General features: G+C 40.0%; 2 protein-coding genes across 2 annotated transcripts in view; both read left to right on the top strand.

The window, feature by feature from the left end:
• LOC134002019 (NACHT, LRR and PYD domains-containing protein 3-like) overlaps window positions 1-2,581 on the top strand; it is a 44,921-nt gene extending 42,340 nt beyond the window's left edge. Inside the window, exon 13 of the mRNA XM_062441264.1 lies at window positions 815-2,581. Within this exon, the coding sequence (XP_062297248.1) occupies window positions 815-1,386 (572 nt within the window). The 3' untranslated portion in view covers window positions 1,387-2,581. The remainder of the gene's footprint in view (window positions 1-814) is intronic.
• A 1,351-nt stretch (window positions 2,582-3,932) lies between these two features.
• On the top strand, window positions 3,933-9,449 carry LOC134002026 (NLR family CARD domain-containing protein 3-like). Its single transcript, XM_062441273.1, has 6 exons — window positions 3,933-4,002; window positions 6,293-6,429; window positions 6,510-6,662; window positions 6,904-6,982; window positions 7,144-7,372; window positions 7,645-9,449. Exons 2-6 carry the CDS (start codon window positions 6,341-6,343, stop codon window positions 9,447-9,449), a joined length of 2,355 nt encoding a protein of 784 aa, XP_062297257.1. The 5' UTR covers window positions 3,933-4,002; window positions 6,293-6,340.
• Window positions 9,450-14,553: the final 5,104 nt, after the last annotated feature.

Raw genomic sequence — 14,553 nt, 5'->3', positions numbered from 1 at the left:
TTACTGTCCAAGATGGCCGACTCAACCGCGCATGTGCGACTCACATTGGGTTAGAAACAGATGATAGATCAATAACTGATCAATAACTGATCAATAACTGATCAATAACTGATCAATTACTGATTCAACAACTGATCAATAGCTGATCAATAACTCATCAATAACTCATCAATAACTCATCAATAGCTGAACAATAACTCATCAATAGCTGATCAATAACTCATCAATAACTCATCAATAGCTGATCAATAACTCATCAATAGCTGATCAATAACTGATCAATAACTCATCAATAACTCATCAATAGCTGATCAATAGCTGATCAATAACTGATCAATAGCTGATCAATAACTGATCAATAGCTGATCAATAACTCATCAATAACTGATCAATAACTCATCAATACGTGATCAATAACTCATCAATAAGTGATCAATAACTCATCAATAAGTGACCAATAACTCATCAATAACTGATCAATAGCTGATCAATAACTCATCAATAACTCATCAATAGCTGATCAATAACTCATCAATAGCTGATCAATAACTCATCAATAACTGATCAATAACTGATCAATAGCTGATCAATAACTCATCAATAACTCATCAATAACTCATCAATAACTCATCAATAACTGATCAATAGCTGATCAATAAGTGATCAATAACTCATCAATAACTGATCAATAACTCATCAATAACTGATCAATAACTCATCAATAACTCATCAATAGCTGATCAATAACTGATCAATAACTGATCAATAACTGATCAATAACTGCAGCTGTATTGTGTCTCGTTCTCTTCATCAGATTTCTATGAACTCAAACTGGATCCAAACACAATGAACAGAAACCTCAAACTGTCTGATAACAACAGGAAGGTGACACATGTGGAGGAGGATCAGTCATATCCTGATCATCCAGACAGATTTGATGTCTGTGATCAGCTGCTGAGTAGAAATGTTCTGACTGGTCGATGTTACTGGGAGGTCGAGAGGAGAGGATACGTTAATATATCAGTGAGTTACAGAAGAATCAGCAGGAAAGGAAACAGTCATGACTGTTGGTTTGGATATAACGATCAGTCCTGGAGTCTGTACTGCTCTGATGTTCTTGGTTACTGTGTCCATCACAATAACAGACCAACATCCATCTCCTCCTCCTCCTCCTCCTCCTCCTCCTCCTCCTCCTCCTCCTCCTCCTCCTCCTCTAACAGAGTAGCAGTGTATGTGGACTGTCCTGCTGGCACTCTGTCCTTCTACAGAGTGTCCTCTGACACACTGATCCACCTCCACACCTTCAACACCACATTCACTGAACCTCTGTGTGCTGGGTTCTGGTGTCTTGGTTCTGGTTCCTCAGTGTCTCTGTGTGGTCTGTAGGAAGGAGAGTCTCCTCCTGTCAGAGAAACGTTCTCATGTTATTTAGCACCAACCTGATCTCTCACTGGTTGTAAATAGAGTTTCTAAAGCCAACATGGTTTCCACATGACTGACAGTTAGTTAGTCAGTCACATATATCCACATTTAAAAAGCTGTAAAACAGAAGCTGATTTTCTCAGAGCAGATATCTCAGTCTGTTAGAGGACTGTTTGGAGGTTCGGAGGTCGTGGCTTTGATCCTTATGAGTCTCAGTCAATGTTCAAGTCCAACACCCAAAGTGAAACTCAGAAGCTCTCAGAGAGAAAACCACCAGCGGCTCAAAGTTTACTGAAACGTCAAGTTGTGACCGAGCTTTTTAAACATGTTGGAAGAGTTTAGCCACTAACTATAACACACATAATGACAGTAAGTATCTGCTGGCCTAGAGAGGAACTTTGGTCTTTCTCCTCTTATTTGGTTTTTTGGGCTTCTTGTTCAATGACTTGTTTTTTTAATCATATAGTGGATTCAGAAACCAACATGTTTTTATGTGTGTCTCTACTGGATGTGCATGTACAGCTGTCAATCAACATGATGATTCATCCATTCATCCATTCATAGCTTTGTCTGTAAAATGTCAGAAAATAGTGAAAATATTGTGTTTTTATTATTTTACTGTTTAGTTTTAACTTGTTTTTACAGTTTAATATTTAGTTTTTATGTAAATCACATTGAATTGACCCAGTGTATGAAATGTGCTATATAAATAAAGCTGTCTTGCCTAAAACGCTGGTTATAATCTCACAGAGTCAAAGGCAGCGTCTTTAAATGTCTCATTGTGTCTGAACTAAAGTCCAGAACATCAAATATTCAGTTTATTATCATGTCAGACAAAGAAAAGCTTTAAAATGACTAAAATGATGATGAAGTGCTGATTAAGTGTTGATGGATAATCAATGAATGGACTAATAGTTGCAGCTCTGGCTGTATGTGAACAGAATATTAGAGGACAAACAGCTGACAGTTTAGCGCCTTACTAAATATCCACAATAAAAAGCTCATTTACAGGATAATTCATCTGTTTCTAATCTTTTCACGTTTCTTATTTGCTGTTTTTGTGTTTTTACCAAGTAAAGTTGATCATTTGTATGTTTGTGTTACTCAGGCAGAAATAAATGTAACTGCTGTATCACCTGTTATGTCCAATAAAAAAAGTATGATCAATAATAATAGAAGCTTTCATTTGATCTCTTTATTGTCACATTCAGAAAAATGTCCCTCTAATAATAATCTGAACATTATTAATAGTTCTATAATTCATTCAGTTTATTTATCCATTTATTAATGAATCATTAACATTTATATCTATAAAAGGAGCCTTATTGTAAAGTACAGTTGATTTATCAGTTACTAATATTGACACTGGGTTACATCACGTCATTCACCCAAAAAAGGATTAGATCAATAAATCTGTAATCTGTTCATTAAACTGACAGCATGCAGTTTATCTTTCTACCACCAGATGGCGCCAAAGATCCATAAATGAAGAGTTAACATTCATGTAATATTAATGCATCAATAAGCTAAACTTCTTCCTCGGAGTTGTCTCACAGGTAATCTGGACCTTCAATGTGCTTCTCTCTCCTCTCCTTCCTCTCCTTCCTCTCTCCTCTCTCTCCTCTCCTTCCTCTCTCTCCTCTCCTTCCTCTCCTTCCTCTCTCCTCTCTCTCCTCTCCTTCCTCTCTCTCCTCTCCTTCCTCTCTCTCCTCTCTCTCCTCTCCTTCCTCTCTCTCCTCTCTCTCCTCTCCTTCCTCTCTCTCTCCTCTCCTTCCTCTCTCCTCTCTCTCCTCTCCTCTCCTTCCTCTCTCTCCTCTCCTCTCTCTCCTTCCTCTCTCTCCTCCTCTCTCTCCTTCCTCTCTCTCCTTCATCTCTCTCCTCTCTCCTCTCCTTCCTCTCTCTTCTCCTTCCTCTCTCTCCTCTCCTTGCTCTCCCTCTCCTCTCCTTCCTCTCTCCTCTCCTTCCTCTCTCCTTCCTCTCTCTCCTCTCCTTCCTCTCTCTCCTCTCCTTCCTCTCCTTCCTCTCCTCTCCTTCCTCTCTCTCCTCTCCTTCCTCTCCTCCTCTCCTTCCTCTCTCTCCTCAGTCCTCAGAGAACAATTACACTCTTTTTATACGATGCTCGTTTATTATTTGTCCTCCAAATGTGCCTTAAATGAAGCATACATGCAAACTCAGGTGTACTTCCCCCACAGTAGCATATACACACCAGCTGTTTTCTGTTCTCTGATAAAACTAAATACTACATTCTCCCACCTTAAAGTAAAATCTCTATGAACATGGTTGTAAATCTACTGAAGTCTTGCCAGAAGTTTTCTTTTCACCATGTAGTGATTAGCAGGCTCATATTTATCACTTCCTTCACCTTATTCACTATGAAGTATTTATGAGGAAGCATCCAGACTTTCTTCTAGTTGATGTTACAAATCAAATCCAATAGGACATAACATATGGAATATATAGAGACAATATGTTTCTGAAACAAAGGGATCAGAGTCATCAGCCAGCTCCTCCCTCTTCCTCTTCACACTTTACTTTCACTTTCTCTGACATCGTGCTGCAGATACTTTTCTCCGTCTGAAGGTAATGTAACCGACAGTTTCTGTGTTTTTACACTTTAATGTCTCTTTGTTCGTGTTGTTAGTGCTGACTGCTGTTAGTTTAGCTCCTCACAAACAGCACAAATCTGCACTTTGGTTGTTAAAAATGAACTCAAACTAACGGCTGCAACCTTTCCGCCATCTTGTGATTTAGGGATGAGTGTGGAGCATTTCAAGCAGTTCACACACCTGACATTTGTCACGCTGAGCAGTGATAGATCCCACCGCACAGACATTAATATATAATATATGAACAGCGAGGCGGAGGCACATTTCTCTGCTGAGTTCACAGCTGTCCCGAGTCAGCGACCCACCAGCCAATCAGAACACAGTATTTCTTGTTGCTGGGTAGATTCTGAACATTCTAAGTTGTTTTTTCCCGCTGCGAGCACGTTCTCATGCACGAGACTGTGTACTGTAGCCGCTATCTACACACACACACACACACACACACACACACACACACACACACACACACACACACATACACGTTTTTACTACCTTGTGGGGACCCCTGACTGGGTTCCACCCTTTCTAAAGGGTATAGAGACGTTATTTTAACTCCATAATTCAATTTGAACCAAAAAATAACTTGAAATATCAATAACTCTCACATACATTTGACCCATTTTTACATGTTAGAGCAGTAAAAACCTAAATACTTTATAATTTGAACTTTGTAAATGTTTGAACAGGAGAACAGCTGTGAGTGTGTGTGTCTACAGCTGAATATAGACTGTTTCTATTGATACTACAGGACTGATGTGGAGCCAGCAGGGGGGTGAGGGGCTTCACTTCTTTTATTCAATAGATACTGTAGTATTCACAAAGACAGCACTCATCTTATTGACACTCCTCCAACATGAACTAGTGTCGCTTCTTGATGGAAACGTGTCATCAAATGTGTTGAAGCTCTTTATTGAGACTCACTCATTTAGTTTGAAACTCTTTATGAGTTTTTTGGAAGGATCCATCTGCTTTTATAACTTATAGTACATTCACTACAGTACTGTACTGAAGTACAATCTGCAGTACTTGTACTTCCTTTTCCTGTTACTTTATACTTCCTCTCCACTACATTACAGAGGAGATATTTGACTTTTTACTCCACTACATTTTTCCACAGCTATGATTCAGATTTGAAATGTAAAAAGAAATGATCCGTCTATAAAATATGATAAAGTGTGAAGTTAGCCTCAGACATCAGTGTCTTCAGTATAACATCACAGCATCAATAAAAACAGATCCATCAATCAAATGATCATCATTATAAAAGTGAGCATATAGAGTAACACTCACTGTTATTGATGAAACTACATAAAAACAGTTAAAAGTAGCTCCAACATAAAGCTCTACATGTTAATGCATCACACTCAGTTACTGTTGATACTTAATGTACATTTACTTCCAATAACACTTGTGTACATTATGGATGCAGGACTTTTACTAGTAATAGAGTATGTTTACAGGATGCTATTTGTACTTTAACTGAAGTCAATGATGTGAATCCTTCCAAATGCTTCTATAAGTCATGTGAGAACTGTGGGAAGTCCTTCATGCTGCTTTTAGACGTCAAAGTACAAACTGTAATCTTTGGTCTTTGTCTGCATGTTCCAGCTCTAGATGCTGTTATCAAGAGTTATTAAACAGTGTAAACATCTGAATTACAAGCTTTCAGTAGTAAATGACTCAAATGCAACAACAACAATGTTATACTAAAAAACTTCAATGAATGAATCAGCTGGAAGAATATGAGTATAACAGCCTCTATGTTACATATAAATAATGACTTTAATTAGAGTCCTTTACAGGAAACTTACAGACTCATTAAATGTGAATATTAGGTGTTCATTAAATAATGTTTAAATGTTGATAGAGGGGAAATGATGAAATGTTATATTGAAGGCTTGAGATGCAATAAATTCCATCACAGTTGTTGCATCTCAAATAATCTGCTGCTGTTTGTTGCATAAAGTCATTTTGTGCAGAGACTCTGTAGTCGCTCTCAGTCCTTCTGCCTGTCAGTGAATGTAAATCCTCCTCCATGCATCATGTGTGCTGCTCTTCACTTCACTGCAGCTTCATGGCGCCATCTAGTGGACTGATAGTAGAAGTACAGCAGCTGATGGCAGCTTCCTCTGCCTCACACTGCTGTCTGGCTGCATTCAAACTGATATATAACAGAGAATAACAGCCAATCACAGGAGGAGCAGCTGATATTTAGGATGTGACAGGAGAAATGATGTAAAGGATGATCTGTGTTTCCTCTCCAGATGAAGGTAGAAAGTGTGTGTGACTGATGTGGATGTGACTTCAGCAGCATGGATCAGAGTGAGGACAGAGAGGAGGGAGTCCCTCCCTCTAAAAGCTCTCTGTGTGGGGAACATGACAGCCAGACCAAAGCTCAGAGGTGAGATGAGGATCTCTAACTGTCCATCACTGTTCTCCACCATCATTATTCACACTCAAAGCTCTGTGTGTGTTGTGTAGAAGAACAAGGAGTCAGCACAGACCAGACTCTGCTGGACCTGGACCTGGACCTGGACCTGGACCTGGACCTGGACCCAGCTGTGTCTCTATGAAGAGTGATCAGTCAAAGGGTCAACTCATTTTTTTTAAAGAACAACGTCCGGATGCAACAAGGTAAACTGTCACTAAATATTAAATGTAACTGACTCAGTTTGAAATGTTTTTTATTGAAGGTTTTTATCAAACTTCTCTTTTCAGATTTGATCAGAGCTGTTGGACTAGTAAAGCTTTACCACTACAGGGACTCATCTGATTCTCTGTTCACATCCAAATATCACTTGATGGACCTTTAGCTTGTGTTTGTCTCTGTGTGGACAGACATAATGTGAGCTCATTCTTCATGATTCCTCCACAGAGTGGACCAGGAGAGCTCAGAGGTTTCCAGTGGTCAGTCTGCCCAGCAGCATCAAACACACCTGGACTCCACATTTATGGTCTGTACATGTACAACAACTACTTTTACATCTATTGTGTTCACAATCATCTCCATGCTGCACTTTGTAGACCAGTGGATTGTCAGTGTGTCCAACATGGATCTGATGTTTGCTTCATGATGTTAGTTTGATTGTGTCATTCATATATTATTCTGTTCCAGCTGCTGGAGGAGAACATCGTCACTTTTGTGAAGAACGAGCTGAAGAAGATGCAGAAGGTCCTGAGTCCAGATTACCCAGAATGCTTAGAGAGTCAGCGGGAGGATGAGGAGGTGTTGGACGGTGAGGAGGAAGAGCAGAGGAGGCGAAGCAGAGACGCATTTCTGAAGATCACACTGCACTTCCTGAGGAGAATGAAGCAGGAGGATCTGGCTGACTGTCTGCAGAGCAGTAAGAGGATTTTAACAGATTTAACATGATGGAGAGGAAATGGAGGCAACATAGGAGAGGTTTATATTTCAAACTCTGCTGTTAATATGATGCATACATCTGCATCAGATCTATGAACTCTTCTGAGCTGAAAAGAAACTGTTTGTCCACAACTGATGAGCTGAATAGATTTCATAGTGAGGAAAATATAAACATCTACAGTTTAATGTTTACATTCTACCAATTTACTGTAGAATCATCTGATTGATTTCATTTGTTGTTTGTTCATTCAGGAACTCCTGCTGGCAGGTGTCGACGTAAACTCAAGTCTAACCTGCAGAAAAAGTTCCAGTGTCTGTTTGAGGGGATTGCTAAAGCAGGAAACCCAACCCTTCTGAATCAGATCTACACACCGCTCTACATCACAGAGGGAGGGACTGCAGAGGTCAATGCTGAACATGAGATCAGACAGATTGAAACAGCATCCAGGAAACCAGACAGACCAGAAACAACAATCAGACATGAAGACATCTTTAAAGCCTCACCTGGAAGAGATGAACCAATCAGAACAGTGATGACAAAGGGAGTGGCTGGCATTGGAAAAACAGTCTTAACACAGAAGTTCACTCTGGACTGGGCTGAAGACAAAGCCAACCAGGACATACACTTCACATTTCCATTCACTTTCAGAGAGCTGAATGTGCTGAAAGAGAAAAAGTACAGCTTGGTGGAACTTGTTCATCACTTCTTTACTGAAACCAAAGAAGCAGGAATCTGCAGGTTTGAAGAGTTCCAGGTTGTGTTCATCTTTGACGGTCTGGATGAGTGTCGACTTCCTCTGGACTTCCTCAACAATAAGAACCTGACTGATGTTACAGAGTCCACCTCAGTGGATGTGCTGCTGACAAACCTCATCAGGGGGAAACTGCTTCCCTCTGCTCGCCTCTGGATAACCACACGACCTGCAGCAGCCAATCAGATCCCTCCTTGGTGTGTTGACATGGTGACAGAGGTCAGAGGGTTCACTGACCCACAGAAGGAGGAGTACTTCAGGAAGAGATTCAGAGATGAGGAGCAGGCCAGCACCATCATCTCCCACATCAAGATATCACGAAGCCTTCACATCATGTGCCACATCCCAGTCTTCTGCTGGATCACTGCTACAGTTCTGCAGGATATGTTGAAAAGCAGAAAGGGAGGAGAGCTGCCCAAGACCCTGACTGAGATGTACATCCACTTCCTGGTGCTTCAGGCCAAACTGAAGAATGTCAAATATGATGGAAGAGCCGAGACAGATCCACACTGGAGTCCAGAGAGCAGGAAGATGATTGAGTCTCTGGGAAAACTGGCTTTTGAGCAGCTGCAGAAAGGCAACCTGATCTTCTATGAATCAGATCTGACAGAGTGTGGCATCAATATCAGAGCAGCCTCAGTGTGCTCAGGAGTGTTCACAGAGGTCTTTAAAGAGGAGAGAGGGCTGTACCAGGACAAGGTGTTCTGCTTCGTCCATCTGAGTGTCCAGGAGTTTCTGGCTGCTCTTCATGTCCATCTGACATTCATCAAGTCTGGAGTCAATCTGCTGGAAGAACAACAAACAACATCCCAAAAGTCTGAAACTAAACAAGAATCTGCAGAGACATGTTTCTACCAGAGTGCTGTGGACAGGGCCTTAAAGAGTCCAAATGGACACCTGGACTTGTTCCTCCGCTTCCTCCTGGGTCTTTCACTGCAGACCAATCAGACTCTCCTACGAGGTCTGCTGACACATACAGGAAGTAGCTCACAGACCAATCAGGAAACAGTCAAGTACATCAAAAAGAAGATCAGTGAGAATGTGTCTGCAGAGAGAAGCATCAATCTGTTCCACTGTCTGAATGAACTGAATGATCGTTCTCTAGTGGAGGAGATCCAACAGTACCTGAGATCAGGAAGTCTCTCCACAGATAAACTGTCTCCTGCTCAGTGGTCAGCTCTGATCTTCATCTTACTGTCATCAGAAAAAGATCTGGACGTGTTTGACCTGAAGAAATACTCTGCTTCAGAGGAGGCTCTTCTGAGGCTGCTGCCAGTGGTCAAAGCCTCCAACAAAGCTCTGTAAGTACACAGATAGTTTGATTTATTCATTATTACTTAAATATTCTGCTGTCTTTAAAATTAGTAACTTCTTGCTTGTTTACTGTTTCTTTATATTTCCTTTCCAGGCTGAGTAACTGTAACCTCTCAGAGAGAAGCTGTGCAGCTCTGTCCTCAGTTCTCAGCTCCCAGTCCTCTAGTCTGAGAGATCTGGACCTGAGTAACAACAACCTGCAGGATTCAGGAGTGAAGCAGCTTTCTGCTGGACTGGAGAGTCCACACTGTGAACTGAAAACTCTCAGGTCAGGATTCATCAACCTGTTTAGTTTAGAATACACGTATAATAAAGTAAATAATCACGTTCTTGTTTTCTTCATCTGTCAACCAAAAGGTGAAATAAATAATCAAATGAAGCAGTTTCTGACCAAAAAGGTGAAGGCTGAAGCATTTGCTCATAACACCGACCCTTTTTACATGAGTCTTTAGATTAGATCCCAATGTACATAACAAACACAAAACATTTATAACCTGTTCAACTGATGAACATTTCAAATCTGACTTACTTCAGAGGATAAACATTAAACCTGTGTAGGATTGTCAAACCAGTTTTTTCTAAACTTCAGCAGCAGAGAATTATTTTCTATGCAGATTTTTTATTGTTTTCTTTTGTTTTTGTTGTTGAATTATTAAACACCACTGATGAGTTTACAGATTTGGCTAACATGTCATTGTACCGGTCTGTAAATTGAACAGTCATGTGATAATTATAATTGCCTTATGTCCTACTTTTACACCTTCAGTAACACAGTGATGCTTTTAAAAAGGCGTCCAACCATCACAGTGTTTTTTGGCCAACCAGTGGTTCCACTCGATGAATCTGAGCTTCATCTTCAGAGCTGTGGGTGTTCGGTTCCCTCTGGAGCCGTATCTGTTCTCCTTATAAGTACGCCAGGCTCTCTCAGTGTGTATGAGACGCTGTCTGTAGATGCTCAAAGTGTCTCTGATGGTTGACTTGATAATGGATGTAAACAACCTGCCAATGTTTTGATTTTGAGCCTCAAAATGACTAAAAAAGAATTTAAGTGAACCAGATAAAGTAGAATATCCTTAAGAATACTGCACCTATAATAATGAGTTCTTTACTTATTCTTATTTTACAGTGTCAAGAATCAAGTCAGACTGATTTTATATTATTCTCAATGATTTCATACAACTCAGATAAAATGCTCCAATGTGTTTAGTAGCATTTACTTTTAGCATCATTAGGCTACCGTAGCTGCTCCTCCTACTTCAGGCTTTCAGTGTAGAGACCTGAGGTCAACCTGCTCCTCTCCTCATCTCCTACTGCTGACTGTGAGAACCTGTTAGACCAACTAGAACAACAAGGTTAAATAAGTGTAAATAAGTGATGTTTGTTTGTGTGTAGGTGTGCAGCATTGTGTCTTTCCTGGTAAGATGCCACACACACTTTCTAGCTTTATGTAGAGTGAAGTTCTCCCACACTGTACAAGATTTGGGTCTGATCGTTTTCTCCTCCTCTGCCGATACCGGCTCCGCTCAGCTCCGTCTGAGACATAGTGACGCATTAATCGCACAATGAATCTATAATGATATTCGTGCCAAAACTTTTATCCATTTTTATCCATTTGATCGATTCATTGTTGCAGCCCTAGATCATTCATATAGTATTTGTTCCTGTTTTTAATTAATTTCTTTATTATTGTGTTGAAATATAAAAAGTGACATTAAACTCGTTGAGTGGTGTGAAGCAGTGTTGTTTTCGTCAACGATGACGATGACGAAATCATTTCGTTGACGCCACTTTTTTTCATGACGATAACGAGACGGTAACGAGATAAACATAGCTCTCTGATGACGAAAACATGACGAGACGTGTGTGAGTTTTCGTTGACGAGACGAGAATGGAAGAAAATGTTAGTGTGTGATCTGTCAGACGTTTAAAATGCATGACATTTCTCCTTATTGTGTGTGTCAATTAAAACCTAAAAAGTATCTGCTGCTGCCTACAGTCTATCCTTGTTTGGTCACGCCCACCACCTGGCGTGCAGCGCACAACGTGCTCAACACGTCACACTGTTGTTACTCAACAGACAATGGACCATGATGGCGGCGGCAGTTTCAACACAGGGGCTCGGTGGTCGCAAACGTAGAGACGACATATGGGTGTATTTTAAATATAACCCAGCAGATAATAAAACAGAGTGTATTGTGAAGGAAGACGGTGACAAATGTGGCCACAAAGTAGGCGGAAAAAATACGACCAACCTTAAGCGGCACCTTAAGGCTCGCCACAAGGATATTTTTAAATATATTTTTAATACACAATCCTTAGATCAGAAATTTGCCGTTGGGTGGAAACCTTATATGTCTAAAACCATTCCTTTATTATTGTTATTATTTGTGAAAATAGCAGATCTGCAAGCTTACAATGTGTTGAACTTATAGATCTGCTGCTATTTTCACAACTTATGTGTGACACTGCCCAACAGCAATCTCCAATACTTATTGACCTAAATTAATTTGTTAAAAGACTACACTTATTTTTTCTTTTTTTTTTGTGACTAAAACTAGACTAAAACCCTTTTGAGTTTTCGTCGACTAAAACTGGACTAAAACTAATAATCATTTTAGTCCAAAAGACTAAGACTAAATCTAAGATGGTTGTCAAAAACAACACTGGTGTGAAGACATTATTATCAGGCCTCAATAAGCAGGCAAGAAATGAGACTTTGAAAATGTTCAATGAGTAACTTGATTGTTGATGATGAAGTTGTATTTCTCTGTAATTCACATGGATCCTCCAGCAGCAGTTTCAGGCTTAAGAGCAGACTAGTCTGTCTGGTGGAGACTTTGATGAACCTCTGTGTAGTCACATTTTATATCAGGAGGCTCCTTGATTTTGTGGAGTTTAAAAAAGTCTGAAAAGTTGACATAGCACTGTGATAAAAGTGCGTCTTTATTCTTCCTTTTGGTAAAAGCTTCACTCTTCATAAACACATTAGAATGTTTTGAACATTGGGATCACAATGACGAGGTAAAAACATGCTGCTGAATCTTCCCATCTGGCTGGGTGCTCAACTTTCTGGAGCTCCCTGATTCACTTCATCTTTTAGTGAGTTAGTTTGGAGACGGTTTGTTGTTGTATGTGACTGCACACAGTAGTACTCTCACACTGTGTGACATGTGTGTTGTTTTGTGTGTTTGCAGCCTGTTAGGATGTCTGATCACAGAGGAAGGCTGTGCTTCTCTGGCCTCAGCTCTGAACTCCAACCCCTCCCATCTGAGAGAGCTGGATCTGAGCTACAATCATCCAGGAGACTCAGGAGAGAAGCTTCTGTCTGCTGGACTGGAGGATCCACACTGGAGACTGGACACTCTCAGGTATGGACAGACAATGTGTGATAGAGGAGGAAGAGCTGGAAACATTTTCTCTGTCAGAGCTGATCACAGATCTCAACTGAATCTTTGACTTTTTCTTCTTTCTAACTGAAGTTTCCTGTAAATGTTGAAAGTTAAACCTGATTAGATTCAATCAGGGTTTCAGAAGGATTGGGATAGTGGATTCAGATTGGATTAAAGTGTATGAAAGCCCAACCCCACATTAGAACAGAATAATAAAACAGTAGACTAGAGCCATGTAACGTCCATGTTAGCATGCTGAAAGAGAACGTGCTGCTCTGACCCCCCCCCCCCCCCCCCCCTCCTCCTTTCAGCCTGCAGCCTGCTGGAGTCCGATGGTTGACACCAGGTCTGAGGAAGTGTAAGTCTGCTTTTATTTTTAATTTTATTGTGAAAAAAACAAGAATTAAAAACAGAAAAAACAAAACAAACAGAGACAAGAAGCATAAAGTCAACATTCAGACTAAAAACCAGAACAGAACAACAAAAACACCACAAAAAATAAAAGAACTCAACAAATAAAAATTAAATATCTGTGTGTGTGTGTGTGTGTGCTACTGTGTATGTGTGTGTGTATTTGTGTGTGTATTTGTGTGTGTGTGTGTGTGTGTGTGTGTTACTGTGTGTGTATTTGTGTGTGTGTGTGTGTGTGTGTGTGTGTGTGTGTGTGTGTGTGTGTCTGTGTGCACTGGTATTTATCACATTATGGGGACAACAATCTGTTTACACAGTCACGGCATGGGGACCTCTTGCAGTACGGGTCCCCATGAGGGAAACCCTTTCAAGTCACTTAAGGAGCTGTTTTAAGGTGCCTGTGAAATTTTTAGCATTGGCCCACAATGCATGTTTTTCAGTCGATGTGTGTGTGTGTGTGTGTGTGTGTGTGTGTGTGTGTGTGTGTGTGTGTGTGTGTGTGTGTGGAGTGCTCCATTGCGCCCCCTAACTTCTTGGGGACAGTATAGCAACCGCTTCTTCACACACACATTATTCCATATATGGTAGGGAACCGCCCACTTCAAGTCCCCATTAAGAAGGCTTTTATTAGCGAATACATTTTCAGTGTATAACATAGCAAGCCATTCGGTGGATAAGGAGCACGGTTTTTTGCAGAGGATACCAGCTGATGAGCTTATCATTTTTGCACTGCAGCAAAAGTGAAGCACAACGTAAGCATGTATGTATTTGTATGATTAACCAGCATTACTGGTCAGTCCTAAAAGTAAGGTAATTAGCATAAGCTAGCAGGATAGCTAGCTGTAATGAGCTACAAAGGCTGAACTTAGCCTTCTGACATTTTACTTTGTCTTATTTTGACATGTTTACATGTATGCATGACAATAAGTTAATGCAAACCAAACAGAGTTTTAGATTAGTAAACCATTTGCTGTAGGAGTAATATTGATACTAAAATATCACTGATATACTACTGATAATATTTTAGTTTAATATGTAAATGCAAATGTGATTTTTATATGATGAATTCAGAATTAGCATTGTAGTTACATTCAAGTTACTTAAAAAAACCTTTTAAAAAACCAAACATATAACCTATTGACCAAAGTGCTTCATAGATAAATTGAGAAAGGCTCCAGTTATATAATAATAATAAAAAGTAATATTAAAAAATAAATAAAAGCAGAATAAATTGGCGAATGACTTAAAAAAACTAAAGTACAGCCAACAGACTGAAATACTAGAACTCAGACAAA

The sequence above is a fragment of the Scomber scombrus genome, chromosome 20, assembly GCF_963691925.1.
Source record: "Scomber scombrus chromosome 20, fScoSco1.1, whole genome shotgun sequence".
Classification (NCBI taxonomy): Eukaryota; Metazoa; Chordata; class Actinopteri; order Scombriformes; family Scombridae; genus Scomber; species Scomber scombrus.
The sequence above is the reverse complement of the archived record's forward strand: the minus strand, read 5'-3'. Positions and strand labels throughout refer to the sequence as shown.

What these genes read in the sequence shown, in the direction of transcription:
- LOC134002026 (XM_062441273.1), top strand. Translation starts at nt 6,341, where the DNA reads ATGGATCAGAGTGAGGACAGAGAGGAGGGAGTCCCTCCCTCTAAAAGC. An exon ending in AGCCAGACCAAAGCTCAGAG is followed by an intron (nt 6,430 to 6,509) that starts GTGAGATGAGGA and finishes TGTGTTGTGTAG; the next exon opens with AAGAACAAGGAGTCAGCACA. An exon ending in CAACGTCCGGATGCAACAAG is followed by an intron (nt 6,663 to 6,903) that starts GTAAACTGTCAC and finishes ATTCCTCCACAG; the next exon opens with AGTGGACCAGGAGAGCTCAG.